The 23,278-nt window shown below is 38.4% G+C and overlaps 1 protein-coding gene across 1 annotated transcript in view; it reads right to left on the reverse strand.

The window, feature by feature from the left end:
* CRB1 (crumbs cell polarity complex component 1) overlaps positions 1-23,278 on the reverse strand; it is a 111,753-nt gene that overhangs the window by 7,994 nt on the left and 80,481 nt on the right. The window contains exon 11 of the mRNA XM_009474427.2: positions 20,743-20,869. Within this exon, the coding sequence (XP_009472702.2) occupies positions 20,743-20,869 (127 nt within the window). The remainder of the gene's footprint in view (positions 1-20,742; positions 20,870-23,278) is intronic.

Genomic DNA, 23,278 nt, shown 5'->3' on the forward strand with positions numbered 1-23,278 from the left:
GCTGCTTATCTTGGTGCTCACGGTCGCTTAGCGGATCACCCGTGGCTGCGAGTCTGTGGGAGTCCTAAGGCACTGGATGGTGAGCAGTGCACAACTGATGTCCCCTTGATTAGACCACCACACTGCAACATCACTTTTCAGCTTCATATCACACTGGCTGCTATTCACTTCCCCATGTTAGCTTGTTAAGATCTGGTGATTGAATTGACCACTTGGGAGAAGGCCACTTGCTATGAATATACAATTTTTTGGTGTGTTTATCACAAAGCCGTGGCAGAGTCCCATGCAAGAAGTGTTCTGTGGCCTACAGCTTCAAAAGCAGAAGGGGAAAGCACTGGAAAGGACAATGTGAGGCAAACAGCACAAACAAAAAAAGCCACAGGACAGTTGGAAATTTATGAAGAGAAACAAGTTACTGAATTTTTTTGCTAAAGACCTTTGTTGTCAGGGAAGCCTATAAGGTCCCCATACACCGTGATAGCCTTTCAGAAATAATTCTTGCTAATAAATACCACATGGTGATCACAGCTATTTCTGAACATAACTTCAGCACTGCTTATGAATAACTAAATATATGTAGGGTAATTGAAGGTGGGTTAATTTACTGGCTGGGCAATACCTTAGAGATTCTCATTGCACTTTAAGCAGGAGATTGAACTGGGAGACCTCCTGAGGGCTCTTCCAACCCAAATTATCTTATGAGCCCATTTAAAAGGTAGTCAGTGACAAAACAGTTGTGAGAGTTCCCCTGCCCCCAACGCACCATAGCTGTCGATAAAAGCTGTACCCTTAATGGTAATGGATGCTGATGGCAAGATGATGTCATGTGCCATGGTAATACCAACAAAATGAAGTCTGCTAACATTAGAAGGCCAGTCTGCTTCTCGCTAAAATATTTTATGTAGCATATTCTATGTATATATCTTCGGATGTCAGCTGGAGCAAGACAAATTTATTTTGGCAAAATTTAAAAAAAAAAGGAAGAAAAAGAAAATAGTCTTGAATTTAGTTTTCATGTAGTGAACAGCTTCATCTGCAAAGACAGGAGGAAATGCAGAAAAAACCTTTTTTTTGTCTCTTTTTAAAACAAGGTCTTTTGGCTTTTCACTGCTGGTTTCATTTCAAAGCTGATTAATTTTTAGGTTTTTTAAATTATTAAATAAAAATATTTAAGATGTTTAGATTAGATAAAATAAATCATTGGATAGAGTGAAAATTCATTGTAGGGCTGGGTTTTGCTTTTCATTTGGTTATTGAAATAGATTGATTGTTCAGCCTTGGTTTCTTGATTTGCTTTGTAGGTGAACAGTTTGGATAAGGAGGGCCCAGTTTACAAGTCAAAGCTCAGTAGCATTTGTCAATCCAGTGTATGTATGCTTATCTTTAAACAAGTCATCTTCCAAATGGTTTTTTTATAAGAGGGGAACATTAGGGATTTGCTGTATATGAACGTTTCCATGTGTGCCAAATGTCAAAGGCAAGTGGAATAGCACAACAGAGCCAGCAAAATACACAGGGCCTCTTCCTCTTGTGTGTTTTACATCAGCATGACTTAGCTGATCTAATCCTGCTTTATGTCAATACGAGAGATGAGAATTATGGCCGCAGACACCAAGGGCTGAGCCAGATCATGGGGAGAGAAGAGCGAGCTGTGGTGCCAGAGGAGCAATCACTGTAGGTGTGAGAAAAGTAATACGAGCTTCCTTGGGATGCTGCTACCTGGACATGAGCTTTCCGTGGGAAAGTGTGGCTTGGGCCAAGGGTATGTGTCTTTGGGATGTGAAAGGCATAACGTGCTCTGAAAGCAGAAGCATGTCTCTGTTGCTGGGCATTAAGAATTAATCAGCCTTCATTTCAGCACTTGCATAGAAATGTGCCTGATGATATTGGATGCTTCGCAAGACAGAGACATCAACACAAGATTTAAAACACAGGGATTGCCAAACCCTGGAGAATTTCCTTCTCTGCCACATGCGGGGCTTTCTGGGAATTCTGCAGCTGCTCGTGTGCGCTGGAGCTTTCGCCGACGAAGTCTCCGGATCCTGAGTCCTGACACCACTCATGAGGTTATCACTTCATTCGCAGTAAGAACATCTGATCCATGTCACACAGATTTACTGCCCCCAAATCAAAACCATTTGCTATAGTAATGAGGGACGATTGGCTTGAGTGGTCCTAATCCATGTCAGAATTACTTTGAAAGGTTTGGGGGCATATAGGGATAATGCTGAAGAGCTGAAGAAAAGCCATTAACTTGATTAAAAAGCCCATAGATACACTGAGTTTATTTCATTGAGGATTTACAACCATCTTATCAGAAAATCTTTCTGTTAAAGGCTGAATTCAAATAAGAATCCTGGTAGTTCAAGAAGAAATCCAGTTAGTCATACACAAATCTATTATAATGAGATGCATTGATAACCGCAGCTTGTGGGACTACAGTTTATTTTCAACAACAGTAAAGTGGCCATAAATCTATGGATTGACTTTGTTCCAACATAAGTACCTTTAATGAGGGGGTGTATGAAGTCCCTTTTCCATGATTTTTTATTTCCACCTTCACAAGCAAGTAGCTGTTGTTCTCCCTCCCATCAGCTGCTCTGTATGTGCCAAACACCAGCCAGAGGGCCTCAAGAGCTGTGTTGACCTAGTCGTTGGGCTGCTGAGTTGAACCAATAATCCATTTTGGACTCATTTAAAGAGAGCAGATTCATGTCCAGTTGAGCCAAACACTGCACAGGCCACTGGAAATGGCAAACAATTTTTAAAATTATGTACACATCATCTATTTCCTTTAACTACCTGATCCTCTTTATGCTTTATCCTGGTTTCCTTCTTCATGCTGTTGTCCATGTGGGCACTCATCTGTGTTGAGTGTGCCTATACACAGTTGTCATTCAGGTACTTGAGTAATTTATTCCTTTCTGCTTTGGTATCTGTGGCAACAAGGGAGGCAGCTCTTAGTGTCTGTGGCGCACCTTAGCTGATTTTCCACTGTTTGTCACTAGTGAGGCCACCAGCTCCTTTTCTTCATCTTCAGTTTATCTTGTGGGCTTCAAAAGTGCCTTTTCTGTGGCAGTCACATTGAACAGCCCTTCTTCTTGTCTCTGTGTGTGAAGGAAGCTGTTCCTGAAAGGCGCTATATTTGCTGTACTTTAAACCTGGTGCCTAACCAGCTTCAGGATTATCTGGCAAAAAAAAGTATTTGAATTCTCTGAAACTGAAAAGCAGAAAGCAAGAGAAAAAACTGACCTAGACAGACTGCTGCAGGGTTTCTCTCTAGTTTTGCTTCCTTAACAAATAAGAACAAGACCTGTTTGTAGAAGGACCAGATTCAGACTTGGAGCCTTGAATCTCTGATGAAGATCTCTGTGGCCTAAAGATGTGACTGCTTGCCCCTGCAATCAGCCAGCCCGTAGCTCCAGTTCAGGCTGGCCTGTAGTTGCCACGCATCGGCTCTAGTACTGGTCACAGGTAGCTTTGCATTCTGCATGCCAGGTAACATTCCCAGGTAAGCACAACTGCTTTTCTCTCCACATCTTGGGAACTTCTCCCTCTGATAGCATGTCCACTGGGAGGAGGCTATGTTGTCATCCCTCATCTATCTCTCTAGTCCTCTGAAAAGCTATGTAGACTACATACAGAATTGTAGACAGTCTTGAATTTTCATCATTGCCATTGCTGTTTCTGCCATTAGCCTCCGAGTTATTTTCCTGATATCTGCAGGAAAATACAAGCCCATTGCTGGAGGGCCTGAATGAGACCCCAAGTCCTATATGTATCTCTATGGATGTTGCTGAGGACAAAACTTAGGTGACTACTTCTGATGCGTGCAGAAGAGCCACAGTATAATATATATAGGCAGCTCACCTTGAAGAAGAATGTTTGTAAGTAAGCTTTTTTTTTTATTTCTCTATTTTCTGATGGATATTATTGTCTGAATATTTTCTTAAATGCCCCTGAAGAAATTACACTCACTACCACCTCTATCTAGTATACGTTTGTCTATAAAATGTAGTTTGAATAGTTTGTCTTAGTTGAAATGTGACAGTTTGAATGAATTCCTTCCTGGAAAATGTCAACTTTTACTTGTCTGACAATTCTTCTTGAAATGAAAGCGCAAATGTACAGAGAATTAGTGTTAGCAGCTACAATGATAAATTGATCATCTGGATTGATCAGTTATAGATCAGAAAAATACGATCTTTTTTATCAAGGAAGAATTACATCTCTGGTGTACTGTGAGACAATGAAGAAGACGGAGATAACTGAAGTCTAGGATTTAGCTGGGCTTGCAAAGGAAAGTGCCTCATTAAGAAATGCTGACAGCCTCCCTCCTGACACGTGAACTTGCACTGTTGTGGCACTACAGAAGTTAATGAGGAAGTTTGTTCTAATTATAGTGGAGCAAGAAATTGGAGATGGAGCTCTCTAAAGTGTTGCAACTGAATTGTAAGGCAGCCCAGTTAAACAAGGGTGTTTACTCACATTGGTCTTTATCTTCCAGTCAGATCAGCATGCACAGACCTTCTACTCCCCACATTAGGCTGCAGGACCGTTCCTGGATCACTTGGAAGGACTTGCTGTGTTTAAATCAAAATAATTTTCCCCCTCCTCAATGCTAGTACTTGCAGTAATGTTCAGCTCAGGTAGCCTTCTAGTTACAATATTAGCTTTTTGGATGTAGCTTTTCAGACTCAGAAGCTCACTGTTAGGAATTAATCTCTAAAGAACAGGCTACATATGGTAAATATAATTTCTCTGACTACTTGTAGTATTGATGTCTGACTTATATTAATTGTTTAATCAAAGAGGTCCAGCCATGAAAACAGTAGTATTTAGTAAGTCCGGGATGGTCTGTCTTAGGCAGAAGAATTAATATTTCTGGTTTTGGCCACTGTACTTTACATGAGCTCAGCCATGGACCCAGCAAAGCCAGAAGTACATAAGTAGCCCCTTAAAATCTCCATCAGATATTTTGCTGGATCAGTATCTCACAGGACAGAGTATTAAATGCCTTTTCGCTCAGACAGCAGAGTGGTGCTTATACACAGAGAAGGGATTTGGCTGGCAGTTTGGGAGGTAAGCTCTCATTAAGCTGCAGGCTTTGAGAAGACTCCTTGATAGCATTTCTGCAGCAACTTCCAGTGCTAATTTTGTAAGCGTGCTCCAGCTCTTTTTAAGATCATGTTGGTGGTGCAGCACAGATTAAATGTGCAGCTCCAATGTGTTGTTATGAGATGCCTTTTAAAATTCTATTGACAGCCTCTGGTGTAGGAACTTCACCATCTGCTGCAATCTGAAAGGATAAGAGGGAATATCTATAGCTGGTGCAAATCCAGGCAAACCATGCCGAGGAGTTTTTTCCATAGCTGCTAAATCGCAGACTAGACAAATGTTTTAGTAAAGGTGTCAGTCTCTGGGGTGTAACATCCCTTTCCAGTTTGAGAAATGCTTTGGGGTATCATATAGAATTATTTTTGTATATGGGTAGCAGCGCAGTGTATCAGGTGGTGTTTCTCCATAGGGAATAACTGCATTACAGCTTAGAGACAGCAGACTCTATATGAATAAATCTTCGTGGTGGATAAAAGCCTTATCAGGCAAGGACCTTGCGGGAAGGAATGGATGATATTTAAAATCAAAACACGGTCACTGAAAACAGTGACTTTCTGCCATTGCCCTCCACATAGTAGGGTTGAGTTTACCGCATCCCTATACTTGCCACAGTAGAAATGACTCTGGAAGAGGGATTTGGAAGAACACACAGTGGTGGCCTTTTGAAGAACTTTGCTTCTGTTGTCATGGGACAGTGAAGTGGGTGGCAGGGGGTCAGTAGGTTGAACCCAAAAGCAGGAGAAGAAGAGAAAAAGATGCTACAGCGCTGAAGATGAGGGCAGGACAGTTCCTGAGGAAAAGAGGTGAAGAAAGGTTCAGTAGACAGAAAGAAATAGAATTATGAGAAAGCAGAATGAATTTCAAAACTGCTTTCTTCATTGATTGCATAGGTGTTGAGCAGACCAGCATGTGAAGGATGATGTTATAATATTCAAGATGGGGCTGATGGGAATGACAGCATTTGGATAAGAGGTCAAGGCAGGAAACGATAACATAGGCTAGCAACAGCTATGCCAAGGGTGAAACGAGCCCATTTGTAATGCAAACTTCTGATTTTCTGAATTTTGCACATATATGTGCTCTCTCCTTCTCTCTCTGAATCTAGATTCCAATCTTTTCTGTATTAGGAAAAATTATGAGGAATTTTTCTGACGTATTCACAATCTGAAAGCACCAAGCCCATTTAAGTGAATACCTGCATGCTGTTTTTCCTCACTAATGTGTTTCCATGTGCACTGTTTTCACCAGGCATGATTTGCCTGTGGATTAACAATTTCAGTTTAGTTTAATAGAGTTGCACAATCTGAATTGTGGGCACAGAACTGCTTGCTCAAAACTCCACTTTCCAGCACACAACAGTTGAGTTTAGAGATCTCTTCTTTAATTAGTGATGCGAGTGGTAGATGTTCTTTTGTTTCTGTAATCAGACCTTTGTGAACAGCACTAAGTACCCATCGAAGACTCGCATCACATACAGATGCAGCCACCCTCTGTGGGCTCTGGTCCCTGACTGTGACGACGTGAGGCAGGGTCATCTAACTCCCCCGGGTCCCGGTTCTCCATAAGAATTGATGCAATGTAGACTGAAACTGTCGGTCTTGCCTCTTCCCAATTCCTGGGGGAATCAGAAACTGCTCTGTCCAATGGGGTGTAATAAGCGGGTCAATGGTGTACGGTATAGCAGAGACAGAGTTATGATTCCTGTTTTATTTCGTAAACGCCAGATACTTTCCATCACTACTTCTCTGCTAATAAGCTAAGCCTACATTCTCAAAACTGTTCCATGAAATTCTTCTTCCTATTTGGTGCTAAGCTCCCGCAAAACAGCCATGTGTTGCTACCTAGCATTAATATTATGCTGTCAAGTGGTGATGAAGTAAGTAGCTATTTGACTGTTTCACACTGTCAGACAACAAGGTATCAAGTCAACAGCTAGCCTTTGTTGGGTGCAGCACTTCGATTGCAGCCATCTCGTGCTTCCAACTGTAAATATTCATGCTATAAGAGACCTTTATTGGCTACATAATACTTGCCTTAGCACGCTACATGACACTGTCACATTACTTAGCTAATTATATTCCTTGATAAAAAATTTGAGTAGGTTTTTATCCTACTGGCTTTTTTTTCTAGTAGAAAGTTGATTAGAGACAATAAACATCATTACATTATAGCTTCAGGAAAGACTTTGGAAGAGATGAGTACATGAAAAGCATAAATGGAAAAACATATCTATAAACCTCTGTGTCAATAACTACTCCTTGAAACCCTGTTTTAATCTTGATCCAGATGTTTGATTTGTCAGTGAACTTATTGTTTCTTGTGGCTTTTTTTTTTTCTTTTTAGTGCACTTACATCTTGTTGATAGGAACATATGAGTCTGTCTCTACCTGTGAACTTTAACTCTCTCCTCAGGGCTTCTTGGATCAAGTACTGCATACCTAATATAGTATCTCATCATTGTATTAATACTGCTGTTATTCAACAGGTTGGCATCTGAATGTGATCTGGATGAAGCCAACTCTAATAACATCTGTTTGGATATCTGCTGAAGATACAAGTGGTTTATGAAGTCTCTTTCTATGTTATAGCCAGCACAGTACATGAGAAAAAAGGCTCTAAAAAGACATTAGAGATTTCTCTTAACTTTCTACCTCGTGCTTTTACCTTACTGCCACCTAAAGATAACTAACAGAAAATACATTGTACTTCAGATTACAGAGATTTACTCTAACGTGTTAGGAAGTAATAGCAGTCTTGTCAATGTATTTCTCTTAAGAAGATTTCCTACACTTTCAGAAAATTTTCTTGAAGATCATACTTCTCAGAGAGAGGAAAAAAATCTGCTGGCTCAGCTCACTGAATTTATCTCTGGTGCTCCAAGGCAAGGTGTATTGCTTATGAGTGCAACTCAACCCTGTTTCTAGCCAGATGATTAATTTAGATCTGGGGGCTTCTCAATACAGGCTGAAAGTAGCATTTTCTACAGTGTGTGGAGTCAGGTAAAAATCCACCTTTATCTGCAGGTGTAAACTGTTTCCGATACAACCCCCCTTTTGATTCTGCCTTTCTCAGATACCAGAGTTGTCCTCTGTTGAACAGGCAGCCTAAGTGGTTCTTCCTTCTCAGCTCCATCCTTGATGCCTCATTTCTTAAATAGTAGCTTTCAGTTTGGAGATCCCCTTTAAAGCAGGCCAATATCCTCTTGTCAGAGAGGGAAACTGAAGCATGAAATAGAGACACGATTAGCTTATGATTAATTAGGCAACCCAAGGTGGAAATGGTAATGGAATTTAATCTCTTCATGCTGCCTAAACACTGCCTGCGCAAATACCTGCGGTCAGTCCCTACTAGTCATATCAGGGCAGTGCAGCCCTGCCCAGGCTCTAACACTCCCATTGAGAATGAGAACTGGCAAGGTCTGGGAGATAGATAGTTAAGCCCCTGCCATAATCCCATTCTGAAGTCCCACAGAACTGAAGCTTTGCTTATTTGTTGTCTTTACTTTTTATACCACAAATAAGCTATTTAATTCAACAAATAATTTAATCAGTGATTTCCAAGATGTTTCTTTAGGGGTCTGAGTAACTCTTCTGATTGATTGATTAATACTTACATGCTTCCTTGAAATATTTCCAATCTCATGCTTATTTCAAGATTGGTAAGGTAACCATGAAAATAGGTGTTACATATAATTTTGGCTGAAGCGTCATACATTAGCATTTTCTTCTGGGAAAATATGTCGGCTTCCTCTTTCATCAGTGGTTTTGGGAGAGGATGAAAAAAGTGATCACAAGCTAGGAATTTTTGACTCAAAACTTTCTCGAGGTGAAAGATGTCATTTCGGGGTTCTGGTTCCAGACCAGTTACCCTTTGATCAGCCTGTTCATGAGACCCAAGTGCTTCTTGAGGGCAGAGGGGGACCTGAGTGTTGAAGGGAAATATCGCTTCCATGCAAACTCCATCTAGAGAACTTCACAGTTTCAAAGACAGCAGCAGGTTTATTTATGCTTTATTTATATATTTATATAATGCTTTATTTATTTTTTTGTAGTGTCATGGTTAAAATATCCTGGGGTAGGTTTTCAGTCTCTCTCTCTGTTCAGTTCCTAGTAAAGGACAAGATAATAACACTTCTGTACCTTACAGATGTGCCACAGGCATTCACTTAAAATAATGAAGTCATTCTTACTGGGCTAAGATAGAGTCCAGGTGTTCAGTACTGTCCCCATCTGTATGGTTTTTACAAATCCATTTTACTTACAATTTTCTTTGTAGTAATTTCATTTCCCTCAGTATCACTTTGTGCCTCCAGGATCTCCTCCAACACCATGTTTTTAGTGGCTTAGAGGAATGTTAGGCAACACTGACAACACTGAGGTTTTCTTTGGGACTCATCTCTGCACTGACTTCTCCAGAGAGATCCTCAGCAACCCCTGAGGTTCCCTGCCACTGTCACGTACTGAAAGGATGGGGAAAAGTTTGTATGGGGGTAATAACTTCCAAATCTGCAGAAAGTGGCACAAGACACCAGCTTTTACTAGTGGGTTTAGGTCTAGCACGAAGGACGTGTTACATTTTCATATGTAGAGAAACCAAGCATTTTCTTTGGCCTGAATGAGTTTTGTGTTTGATTAAAAGAAACAATGAAATAAGAAAGCACCAAATGAAGTTTTTCATGAGACACAGCACAGTGTCTTGTGTGACTTTCGTGTGCAATATGCTGCATAAGTTCACAAAACGGTAGGTTTTGGGATAAAAAAAGATAACAATTACACCACTATATGAACTCTGTGGAGGAGACGTATACCTACACTGCCATTTCACTGAAAGATTCAAGTCAGCCCAGATAAGAGGACCAAACAACTTCTTGGACAAGAGGTAAAAGAGAGTCCTGTCCCTTGGGGGATAAGCAGCGTGTGAGCGTTAGCAGTACTGCACCAGGCAGCGCCGTCCTCCCTTAGGCTCCGACCTGGTTTCTGTGAGTTATGCTCTGAAGAGCCTCTGGCTTAGCAAGTTTAAGTCCAGCAGTCAAGATCCTAGTCCAGTACCCACTGGCATAAAAAGAAATCTTTCTGTTTATTTCAGCAATGTATAAATTAGACTCCAAACTATTTATGTGCTTTGAGAATCTCCAGAATTCCTACCCTAGCATTTCACAGGTCCACCAACAACCCACGTTGTTTGCATCGGTGCAAAATCTGCTCACGTTAAATAATTACAAAGGTTTGTAAAGCTGCTGATTCTCCTGTCCTTTCTACTGAATTACAGCAGTATCATACCTTTTTATTTGAGTGCTCTTATTCTTCTTGAAAAGTGAATAATCTTTTCTACCAAATATTGTTTGAATAAGACTGTTGTATTTGCTGCACAGTTACTTTGTTACAAAGCTCAGATATTTGTGCAACAAGTTCTGCCTCTCATTTAAGTGGCTCTATGTATCAAAACAGCTAAGTGTTCCTGATCATTTGAAACCAAAATATTTTTCAGATCCTCAAGAATAGGAATTTTCTATTCATTTTTAGTGGAAAAATATTCTATAGGCCTAGTAAAGTGTGCAAAAATTTTTCGGACGTTATTAGGAATGGAGTTTCATAACAAGAACTGAAAAATACTCTGCACGAGAGTGTACTCGACAGGCAGAGTTCACCAAGACATATGTAGGAAGCCTTGTTTTGTCTGGAAACAACATAGTTTCATGGACCTTTGACAGTAATCTTAAGCATATGATTAGTTTCCAAGACATTAACACTAGCCTACAAGACGCATTTGTTATCCTAAGCTAGTATCTCCATAGCACAGGAGCTGTGGCACTATCACTGTCTAAATAAAGTAGTGGTTGGAATTGAGGACCATGGCTGCCATGCAGGCACCTGAATAAATGTGGGTAGGTTTGCTGAAGTGCTTAATTGGTAGTACCTGGGAAATCTCCATATTTACCCTTTATCTGGCATCCTTTATATATATAAACATATCTAAGGTGCAGGTAACCTTGGTCTTTCTAATTGTAATGGTGGTGAACGAGCTTCCTCTGAAGCCACGTTGGTCCTGATCCGTCAATAAATTCCATGTACAGCTTCACACCCATGTTTCAGTTCTGTAAATTCTAGTGAAGAGTACAAACATTGAATCCCAAGAGATTACTGACATCATCTGTACAAGTTATCTTTTCCATCATAGACTCCTTAACTTCTGCCCAGTTTCTTTTTCTTTTCGTAAGCACTCAGGTGAAAGACCAAACTATATTTGTCAACTTGAAAGTGAGGTTGGAGTTTTGTTTAGAAACTTCTGGTCAATTAAGTTATTTGAAATTTATGGATTTAAAAAAGATTTATGTCTGGTTTCAGTCAGTATTCAGTCAAGTTGCCCAGTAAATAAAAAGTATCTTACTGTGCAAAAGTGGAAGCGCATAGGTGACTAATGCCTGCTGTTGGGGTATTACTGCTGTTTTGCTGTTTTCTAGATAAATATCCATATTTTTTTTAAACATAAAGTTTCAAAAATTTACCAGTGAACATAGCTTCATTTCCATTTTCAGTGGAAAAAAGACAGAAAAAAATACAAACAAAAGGCTTTTCAATACTTGCAGCAAAATAATTTTCTCATCATCAGTTGTATTTTAAGAAGCAAAGTAAATGGAAACATGCAAAGTTTCAGCATTAGATCATAACAATAGCCAGAAATATCAGAATTACCAAAATGTATGTTTGTGTGTGGATAGTCCTCAGGATGAGATCAGAGTTGTTACACTTTTTATCTACAGAGACAACTGGAAGACAGAAGTATTTGTTCCTGGCCTTACAAATGAAAAAAAAAAAAAAAAAGAAAAGTAAAAGTAGAGTATTATTTTTATATTTATGAGTTAATTGTTCTAAAGCAACTTTTAGAATACCTTCCCTCAGTGCTAAGCCTGCTGCATTATTTGAAGATAGAAAAAACAGATAAAAGAGAAAAGAACATTAAGTCTCATGTACCATATGAGAAAAAATATGTAAAATTTAGTATCTGAACAATGCAGGCATGGAGTGGATGAATGTGTTATAAAGTGAGCAATGACTGAAGTAAATGCCCATGTGATATGAATGTGAGTCTACAGGGAAAACATCAGAAGGTGAGAAAAAGGAAAACAATGCCATTGCAACATAAAGGATGGTGTACAGTGTTAGTCTGAATACTAAATGTGTTATGTGAATACTGTACTTGAACTGATTCCTATACTGCAGAGTGTTATGCTGTCATATGTCATCTGGGCTCCCTTTTCTGCTTATATTTACCATGCACATTAAATATTCAACTACTTTTCACTGATGCGTGCAGCAATGCTGGCCTTGTGAGGAGCTTTCTTGTCTTTCCCAGCTAAGACACATGAGATAACCTTATTGTCTTTGCATCCTAATGTTTTTGTACCTTATGTTATGACACATATTAAATGTGTTTCTTGCAATATCCTTTTAGAAGTTTTAGTTAAATCCTGTGTTTTGAATACAGACTAATAGAAAATAGCAAAGGCTATTAAGGGGCTGTTCTGCTATGAAAAACAACTGTAAAAATGGCATTGTGACATTTCCAATGACTTCCAGAGCAGAGCTGCTTATTTTACAAATCTAAAGATGTTTCTTCTTACCCCACATTTGACCTGGCACAAGAATAAAGCTGGGCTCGCTCTGGCTCCTACCGTCAACGGTAATGATTCTGCCGTGATGGGTGATCTACAAACATGCAAATGACGTGAAAACAAATAAATTCCAGCTCAGTTACGCTAACTCTGCTAGGCTAATAAAAATAGTAAAAACTTACTTCAGTTGATGAAATAATATTATTTCAATAACCTATCATCAGACTGTAATAAGTTTACCTGTGCTGTACAGTCCTTTTCTCCAAACAGTTGACATGATGAGGGTTTTCTCAAAATAAGGTGCTACAGAGGATAAATCAGAAGTACCAGGGAATACCCTTTATGTTTCCAGCAGCAGACTTACAGAATGTAGGTTATATAGACCAGACTGTCTATTTCCTTCCCGCAGCCTGCTCCCTGTCTAGATCTTAGGAGCATCAGCAAAGCTGATAGGTGAGAGTCAGCTTCTGCTCATTGATAGTTTTCCTAGCCCACGGCCTGCTCCCCACTTGGGAAAGAAAGCCAGCAGGAATGTGTTGTGGGCTGACCACGCTGACCATGGTTGCTGGAGGCTGAGGGCATCAGTTTTGAACAGGGGTTCAGTCCTCTTTCCTTTGATCCTCAAGCCACTGGCTTCAGTATGATTTTAGAGCACATAAATGAGTGGTTTTAAATAGCTCTGATTTCATGAGGTTATATTATTTTGAGGCAAGGACCTCAAATGCAGCAGAGTTAGCTACACAAGACAGGGAATTTCAGAAAAATGGTTTAATTCTGAAAATATTTTACTGTACATATTAGTCTTTCTCAACAGGCTGCAAGAGCACTGGAAAAGACAAAAGTCACAGTAGACACAAATGTGCTCACTTACTAAGACATCAGTCTGATGGTCCCCAATGGCTTGACCCAATTTTGCTGCCTGGAGTCATGGGTTGTTCAGCCACACGACAGGAGGGGAACCTGGAGTTGACCTCCATGTACGGTGAGACCCTCTGTTCACTCTCTGCAGGTTATGATAGCTGGGATAAGCTTTTCAGTGACCCGGGGCACCCACAGCTCCTCAGCTGGTGCTGTGGAGGAGCGGTAGGTGAGTGGCTTGTCTGAAAATCAGGGTGGTAACACTTCTCAGCTTCAGTTGACTTACCCAGCTTTACTTCATTTTACCACACTCCTGAGGCTGAATATTATTGTCTTAGTGTTGCCAACATTGAGCATTCAAGCTCGAGAAAAATTATTACTTTGCCTTAAAATAATTATATTTTAATATTAATAATATTTTTTAAAGATTCTGTGCTGTATTTTTGGCTTTCTATGGCTCTTAAAACCTTCTTCAGGCTTGCGAGGTCTAGCAACTTATCTTCTTTCATGGAGGCTGAAATCTGTGTGTTGGAGCATAAACATGAGCCATCTAGGGCAGAATCGTTATTTCAGACTGAAGGTGTTGACAATATTGCTATCCTAGTTTCACTAATGAACAACCTCTGAAGTATGGAAATGTCCTAACCATCTGCAGTAGGAAAGAGCGTAAATTCAGGACAAGAACAAATCTATAGTGATCACAAAGAGAACAAAGTTCTTTCACCAAATACTTTCCCTTACAAGTGTGTAAATTTCTTCCTTGGGATTTCTTTCTGGTTTTTTCTTTTTTCTTTTTTCTTTTTTTTTTTTTGCATTTGAAGAAGTAGAACATTAATACTGCTCTTGCACTCAGTCTCCTAATATTGAGAAGTTTTCTGCTGGAAAGAGGAGGTGAAACATTGTTTTTTTTCTTGTCAAACAATATGCTAAAATTCTTTTAAACTATTTTGCAAACTCAAGACATAAAATGGTGAGAATACTGGCTCAGAACTGATGCAGTGTGAAAACTAATGTGCATGACTGTATTTGCCATTATATTGCTCTATAGGTCTTGAAAATAAAATATTTTTTATAACTCTGTGTATAATAGCAAAATAGAGGTATACAAGACCAAAACAAACAGGTAAGGCCACAGTGAGATTGAGGGAAAATGGTGTAGTTGTTACATTCCTGATGTCCACATCTTTTAGTCAAATGGTAATTATCCATTAATAGCCTCATAAGTATGAATATGTAAATAGCAATGGAATGCATTATTCATGAATCACCAGGCATTAATTATTGTAATTAAGTATCATTTGCTACGTTCGTATTACTAACCCTTGCAGTTAATGAATACATTAGCTAATCACTGTAGAGCAGATTCAATCAAAATTCTGCGTGTCTGTGCTATGGAAGCCTGAGAGAGTTTTATTGAATTTAGATTCAATATTGAACATATCTTACATGCTTATCAGTGTATTTTTAATGACATTAAATGTGAATCGTAACCCCCAGCGCATGATGCTTGTCCTTGCGCCCAGGAGGATGGAATGGTATCAGCTGGAAGAGGATATGAAAGCACCAATGGCGCACATCAGAGCACACAGCAGTAGCTACCTTAAGCAGAACTTTAATTCTGGGACATGAAATCCACTACCTCCTTCAAGTTTCACATATATTCACGTGTACAATAGGAGAGAGTATGCTTTGTGAGCAAGTGCTGTCCCAAAGGTTCAAGAAACAATTTCAAAGTACAGACTGAGCTGTTAGCCAGTCGGTGCAGGGACGCGTCTGCCTTTTGCTAGCACAAGCAGAACAGAGCACTAGCAGGATGTGCTCTTGAGTCTAATGGGGCCTCAGGGCACTCTTGAAACACAAAGTAAAATGAACAACCAAACTCTGCAATTTTTTTTACCCTCTGGAGATCTATTTCAGATAATAGTAATCTAAGTAACACAGAAAGAAGACTTGCTGGAGGTTTTTGTGGCTTTTTTTTTAGGCTATAGGTCTTATAACCAGGGTTTGTAGTTCTTGAAGTAGAAATTTTGAAGAATTTTTCATTGTAAACAAAAGTTTCCATATTTTTAGAGAGAATCACTGACTCAAGATATAAAATGTAAGCTCAAGTGCTAAAAGTTAATAGATACAAGTAAAGTGCTGAACTTTTGGGTGTCAGGCCAGGAAAAATATTTGCAATGAAAGAATGAAACCTGCTTTCATCACTGTGAGTTTGAAGCAGATTTTTTGCTATTTTTAGTTTCACCAACATACTGTAGTCACAAGCACTGAGTAAATTGAGTATTGGATCTAGTTTCTTAAAAATTAAATGTTCTGGGAGCAAGAGAATTCAAGTAAGCATACATCACCAAGGATATTTTCCAATTCACGAACACATGGGCTGTTTGTAGTTAAAATTGTGATAGGATACTGCTGGCAGAGTCTGAATTGTATTAGAGCACCTGCAGAGGCGGATCAGTCAGAGCCTGTTTTTTTAAGGGTCAGAAGTAGGAGCTATTGTCAATAAAGACACTCTGTCATTCCCTGTGTATACTTCCCCATTGAAGTACCTCTTGTGTTTGCCAAACACATTAAAGAATACCCTTTCATTCATCCCACAGCTGATGCAAATCCCTTTGCTCTTCCTTCCAGTACCTCCATCACTACTGTCTTTCCCTTCTTTTCAGAAATCTTACTTCTTCCTCGAGCCCAAACACTGGTACTTCTCATTACCCATATTTCTGAATGACAGTCACTGGCATCTGAAAAACAACCTGAATATTAGTATCAAAATATAGGGGGATCCATTACAGATAATATCAGTATTCAGCATCACAAGCCATGCCTCCAAAAATCATGGTCTTGTTTGTTTGCTTTCTTTTGTTTGCATGTCTGGTACCCCTCCTCTAATTTTGAGCATATTGAGATGATGGTTTTCCAAGCTCTTCTCAACACTCAAAATCGCACGATCTCTTTTTTTTACTTTTTTTTTTTTTTAAATGAATACTGAGATTCTCACAAAAGCATGAACTTATCTGTGAGTTTGTGCTATAAATAAAAAAAATCAAATCTCAAAAGATTTGCAATAAAATTGCAACACTGGAGGTGTATGAAGATCTTGCTGTTCTATCTTAATATTAAACTTGAATAATGGCATTTTCAACCCCTCAAATTCTAAAAAGTCTTAGCAATTGGATGTATTTACAAAAAAAATTACTGCTTAGTGTCGTTATTCATCCAGCTGTTTCTTCACGTTTGCTCCTATAGCTGCTTCCCTTTAAATGTCCTACACCTGCATTTCTTTTAAAAACCCATGTATATTCAAGAAAGTTATTTTAATTAATCTGGCATTTATTTCTTTATTTTTTAACCTTTTAAACTAGAAATATCAAGTCTGTTCTCCACTGGGTGTGTCGGAAGACCTATGCTTGGGACAGGTCCAGCCTATGGGCTACGATACCTCACTGGAAAGGAATGACCCATCAAAATTTTGACAGAGACCTCGTAACACTCAACAGTTTTGTAAGTATTGACAGTATGTAAGGATGAGCTAACTAATAACAGTCACTTTAAGCCATGTGGATAAATCCCTTCCTCTCTGAATCATTGGTCTGGGGGCTTGTTTTTTAGTTGTGCTCTGTAAGGTACCAAGAGCTACCCAGCAAAGGTAATCACCCTTGATGGGTAACACAGTATTGCAGCTGAAGTGGTTCAAGCAGCTGAACCACTTCACTGGGAAGCACCTGGCTCTGCACTGTCAGTGCTCCTGGAGAAGACCCAGGGAAGATACAGCCTTAGTTTTTCTGTGGTGTACATGTAAAGTGCAAACATTCAGAAAATATGGCACACTTAAAGCAAATGAATAGAGTCATTAGCAGAAAATGAGGAGTAGACATAAAGAGACAAAGGCAGAAGGTTTATTTTGTGTATAAAGGTAGGAAAGTTATGTACATGTGCACAATGGAGTTGAGAATACAGAAATACAAAGAGGAAAGGAGCAGCATTTCTGAAGTCGGGACTTTTCATGATGACAAGGCATTAGAGGAAGGAAAGAATTCAATTACAGGTGTGTACTCAGAAAAAGAAAGACTGAACTGATGCTCTGCTAATATATTCTAGATTAATAACTTGCATATTCCTGTAAACCCATATAAAACCTGTATTTAATATTGTATGTACACTCTTATATCAAGTTTCTAGTATTGAAGCGAAAGAGTTTTGGAATCTCTATATGCATGTATGCCTTGTTTTTCAGATTATGTCTATAGCTATAGTATGTCAGACATGTCGTTATTACACGTATTGCTTTCCAGCTTTCTTCAACATTAATACCAGGATGAAATTTTTGCTTATTGTAGTGTATCCTGTAGCGTATATTCTATAAAGTACATAGCTCAATTTAGTTATATGGGAGCTGAACTAAACCCAGTGAGAAAAAAAACCCAAAACTTTATTGTGATTTTCTTAATTTTGATTTTTAAAAGAATCCTTGGTTTGAACTGCTTTGGTTAGTAGCATCAGTTTTTTCATGTGAATTTTCAAAACTTTCCTACTTCTTTGCTTTTAGTTAGCATTCTGAAATGATATGATAGTTTTAATTTCATGTTATTTGTGTTTAAGTTTTTAATTTTTCATTTGAATAATACTGAACCAAGCAACATTTTTAGCTATGATTAAATGAAAACTACAGTTTGGAATAAAATTTCCAACATAATACTTTGTTTATTATTTTAAATTTCTCCGTACGAAGGAAAATGGACGTTTTAACTCAAAACAAGGTGAATGTTTTCATTTTGTTTTTTCTTACTTTGATATTTTAAACCAAAATGCAGACATTTCACACAGAAATATTGATTTCATTTAAAAAAAAAAACCCAAACTTTTCCTCTGACATTGTAAGTTTGATCACATTACTTTATCTGGAGTAAAAATCCAATTTTCCAAAACTGTATTTTCATTGAAAAAAAAAAAAAAAAAGCAGTTTGGTTTTGGTTTGTTGTCTTTGCCCATGTTATATAATTCACGATATTACATGTGATTCCCAGTAAGTAAGATAGCTAAGCCCTACATCTGATAGAATATACAGTTTTGTTTCTGACACTGCTACATTAATTTCACCTGAAGTGCTGGAACATGCATTCCTGTCTTGTGTTTATTGTTTGCTTACAAAGAGGAAAGGAACTTTTAGCTGATTTTTTTTTTCTTTTTTTAAATAAGAGATTAACAAGAAAATCACCTCAATTACTTTTCTGGTATAATAAACAGAGCAAAGAAATTATACTTGTGTAATACAATTATTATAACTAAATATATTGTGCTTAAGTTTTCATATTAAGACAGGTGCTTGAGACAGGCATACATGACATATTGCAGGGATGAATCATGGTATTTTCCATAAATGTGCACAAAATGTGTTTGGGGTTTTTTTTCCCTCTGAAAATAGGAGTAGACTTTTTAATTAGACCAGTGTTGCTGCAATTATGTGCTGAATGGTATTCAGAAAAATTACAGACTTTGGAGCATTTATGAAAGGTGAGAAACAAAAAATAGAGGCTTGATTACCAGACAGTGACTTCTGCTATATCCCGCCATGGCAAAACGGGAACCTTAACATCTAACTTATACACACATTTTAAGGTGTCTTAATGAAACTGTAGAATTAAAGGTGGGATTTGCTCTTCATGAGCACTCCAGGTCCAATCCATAGCAAGTTGGGTAGGACTGAAGAGACAAGGTCAGGTTTGAAGTGGGAAAACTGTAATATCATTGGGCTCAAGGACACCTGCAAAAGATCAGCTGTTCTCTCTGGAGTCATAAAACTTCATTGTATAATGTTAGTTAGTCTTTCCTGTAACTCTGCTACATGCCATATCACTTAATAATAAAACACTTTATACATGCTTAGTCTTTTGAATCATCGCTCAAGGACACTATTTAAATGACTAAGAGGAGTACAGACCCTATACAAATATAATATGATCATGAATGCCCAAACAAATGGTTGCACTGTTCATACATGGTTTTTGCCTTAAAGAATTGTTCAGAAAAACAAAACCTTACTTTTCACTACTGTTTTGTACTTAACGATGTACTTCAGTTGTGTCTACACTCTCAAAGGTAACTGCACAGATAATTTGCTATTACATTTTTTGCTAAACTTCCTAGTATGGATAATTTTTAGGGCCCTTATTTTCATTCTTTAAAGAATCCATGGACAACGAATCAACTGAACTACCTCGATTGCTTCCTAAGAAGGAAAAAAAACCTCAACATATTTTTGTCTAATGACACTCATACCTATTGATGGATAACGTAGATCTAAAGTTGTAGAAATCTTTGAATAAACAACAAATCTATGACTTTAAAGTCTGAGGTACTTACTGGGCCTTTCTTGAAAAATCGATGAAGATTAAGACAGCTGTATTTTATATTAGTATATGATACTGGAGATGTACAGGCTACCGGAGCAGAGGGTCAGGATTAGTGATACCAGTGCAGGACTGCCACTAATTCAAATGGATGTGAGAGTGTGCTCAGTATGTTGCCAGTTGCTAATCCAAACAATTATCTAATTATCCAAAAATATCATACATGATTTCACAGGTGTGAGACCAAACTGCCAAAGAAATAGCAATGAATGTGGCATGTGATGCAAAGACAGTGACCATCTGTAAGATTTAATGGTAAAATTAGCCATATTGAAGGCAGTGGATCTTTGCCACTATTGTCATAGGGTCTGAATGCCACCACCAGCATACCTCATAGTTCTCATTAATATGTACTGCCTGTTGGTGTGTCCCACTGTTGCCCACTGGCAGCATGTATGTGGTGAAATGCTCTGGTGGAGGTAGGATGACACACTTTTTAAGATCTGCTAGCATTTGTTCTAAAATTAAGTGAAAGAATTAAAACAGATCCAAAGCGATTCATAGAAAATGGTTCAAAGAAATATGAAACAATTTTTAAAACTCTGATGTTCATATTGCTTTGCTAAGCTGTTTGGTCAAGGCATCTTCTGCTGCATTAAAATACAAAAGTTTAAAGACTGTTTAATAGTCTTCCTGTTCACCCCACTCAACTGCTGGATCATCATCCATTCGTAGAATAAGATAGGAGAGAAGCTGAAAGAGATTCTGCCACAACAGTAAAGAGACAAAAAAGGAGAGGTCGCTTACATCTATCTCACAGCGGTCTCCAGCATAGTTCACGTCGCAGAGGCAGTGGAACTTGTTGAGTAGGTTCTGGCAGAGGCCCCCGTTCAGACACGGGTCAGAGCTGCACTCATCAATGTCCTTTTCACATCTAGAGGAAAGACTGCAAATAGTGAGCATCTGAAATCACACATAAAATGCACCAAATGGGCACATTTTTAATTCTGAAGCTTTTGGGGGAAGGGAGAGGAGGATGCTCTATTTGCAATCTGTGGCATATTTCCACACGTGTTTATGATTTTATTAACTACCTGATTAGCTACACTCAAATCCTGGACTTCCTGTATTATTTTCAAACACAGATAGTTAAGCCGGAAATTTCTTCTCTGTAAACCAGAGTTAACGGTTCTTAGCAATGTAAAATGAAAGTTTGTGTATGATTTTACAGCTAGATCTGGCAGAAGTCCTGCCGACAGCTTGCTTATCCATTTTCATTGTTATGGGGAGCTGAGGGCACATTTTCCTTCTTGGTAGTCTAGATGCAAGTCAAACAAATGTGTGTTTTTCCCAGCTGAGTGCGCCCTGGGAATGCTCACCTGCTTTTTTTTCTCAATTCGAAATGCCAGTAGATGCTCAGCAGAATCTCCTATATGGTCTCTCTGAGGACATGGGCCCTGAGAATGGTAAGAATGGTGCAGAACAGGGCTTTACAAGCTTAAATATGTATCATTAAATTTTTTTAGTTAATTCTGATGATAAAGGACATTTGAGTTCTCGTAATTTCTCAAAGTAACCAATTGAACATTAATGAAGAATGTGTGAGGTTGTCTGAAAACTAGTAATGATTTGGTGATTTGTTGCTTTGACAAAGCTTCCCCTTAATTCCCTGCCCCCTTTTTTTCAAATAATGCTAATGGTAAATGCTAATTTTTCCAGATAAAAAAGCAGATTTATTCTTGAAGAAGAAAGTGAGAAACTCCTTCTGCATTGTAAGGAATTGCTTTGTTCCATCATGTTGATAACCATGCAATATATTTCTAGTGTTACGTTAGAGAAGAGCTGTTCTTTATATTAAACACTTCTGGCTGATTTTATTAATCTGTAAAAAAGTTTCAACAGTTTCCTTCAATGGTAAGTTATATTCATATACTTCAAAAAGTTAAATTAAAGTATTAACCCAATGTATAAAAATCGTATAGGTATGAACTTACCTATGCAAATAAAAGAAACCCCAACCAAATCTTCCAGGGAATTAGGCACCTGAATGCAACTGAATTTCAGGAAAACTTAAAACCCTAACTTCTTTACGTAATTTCAAAAATCCCAGCCTGAACTCAATGATAAATTTGTGTTTAAGAGACAGCTAGGTCTCCTTTTATGAAAAATAATCTTTTCACATTTACCTTTCCACCTATTAAGTTCATTCTTGGCGGTTTTTTTTGTGATCCCAAGTCAATTAATTGACACAGAAAGATACTATTTTCTCTATACTGTGCATCAATGGCATTCTGGGGGATGAAATATTGTCTTAAAGGAAAATGTCTGCTTTATCAATCTAATAGATAAATATATGAAGGGTTTGGGTTTTAATTTTCTTATTAACTGATGTAATTGAATTTGTTCTTGCCTAGAAAGGTTGGACCAGATGATCCTTGAGGTCCCTTCCAACCTGGTATTCTATGATTCTATGATTCTCTATGAAAAGAAGCAGTGGAGTTTCTCATTTGGTATACCAAGATCTGCAAGCATGGAACTACTACTGGTTTATGGTTTGGCAGCCTGGAGAAAAAGAGGACAAATAGGCAGTTTTAGATATTGGAGAAGAATGCCTTGCTGTGATAGTCTGTTAAAGTGCAATACGCTTGGTACAAGGCTGCCGTTCAATATGAGAATCACGGGAACCATAAAATAGAGATTATTGCCAGCCAGTGGGATGGATGTAAGGAGGGTGCATTCCCAAGGCTGTAGTTAACAAGTTGCCTGGCAGAGGAAGGAAGAAGGAAAAAGTGCTTTCCTTCTACCTTGAAGTACCAAGAAATATACACACCAAGGAACTGCCTGAGAATATGCTTTTACTTTTTTATATTTTATTTGATTTGATTTTTTTAATATTGTGAGGTGGCACACAGACCTGCTGGCTGAGTTAAACAGTACAATGCAGACACGTCTGCCAACTACACTGTGCATTGAGTGGGTGTAAATTTTCATTTCATCTATCTTTTATAGCTTACTGCACTGTTTTCACAAAATCAGTCAGTTAATAACTTTCTGAGAGAATGAAAACCTTTCGTTAAAACTTCTTTGTCTTTGCAGAGCTAGCATAGCTTGGTCCTGTTGAACTTTTGGATATTATTCTCTGATGTAATGCTAATTTCACCAAGAGCACGTATGGTATTTCCTTTCTCACTATCCAAAAAGGTGCCCTTACCTGTTCAGACTATATTATGACTGGGATGATGTCTTCCTACTTTTCTATGGCACCTAATGCCCTCAGGCTGTCAGAACGCCCTGCTCCAGAGCTGTTTGTAGAAAATTATCAAATGGTAAGTGTGAATTGTGA

Source organism: Nipponia nippon, unplaced genomic scaffold (genome assembly GCF_047370975.1).
Source record: "Nipponia nippon isolate SJK-2023a ecotype South Korea unplaced genomic scaffold, ASM4737097v1 scaffold_5, whole genome shotgun sequence".
NCBI lineage: Eukaryota > Metazoa > Chordata > Aves > Pelecaniformes > Threskiornithidae > Nipponia > Nipponia nippon.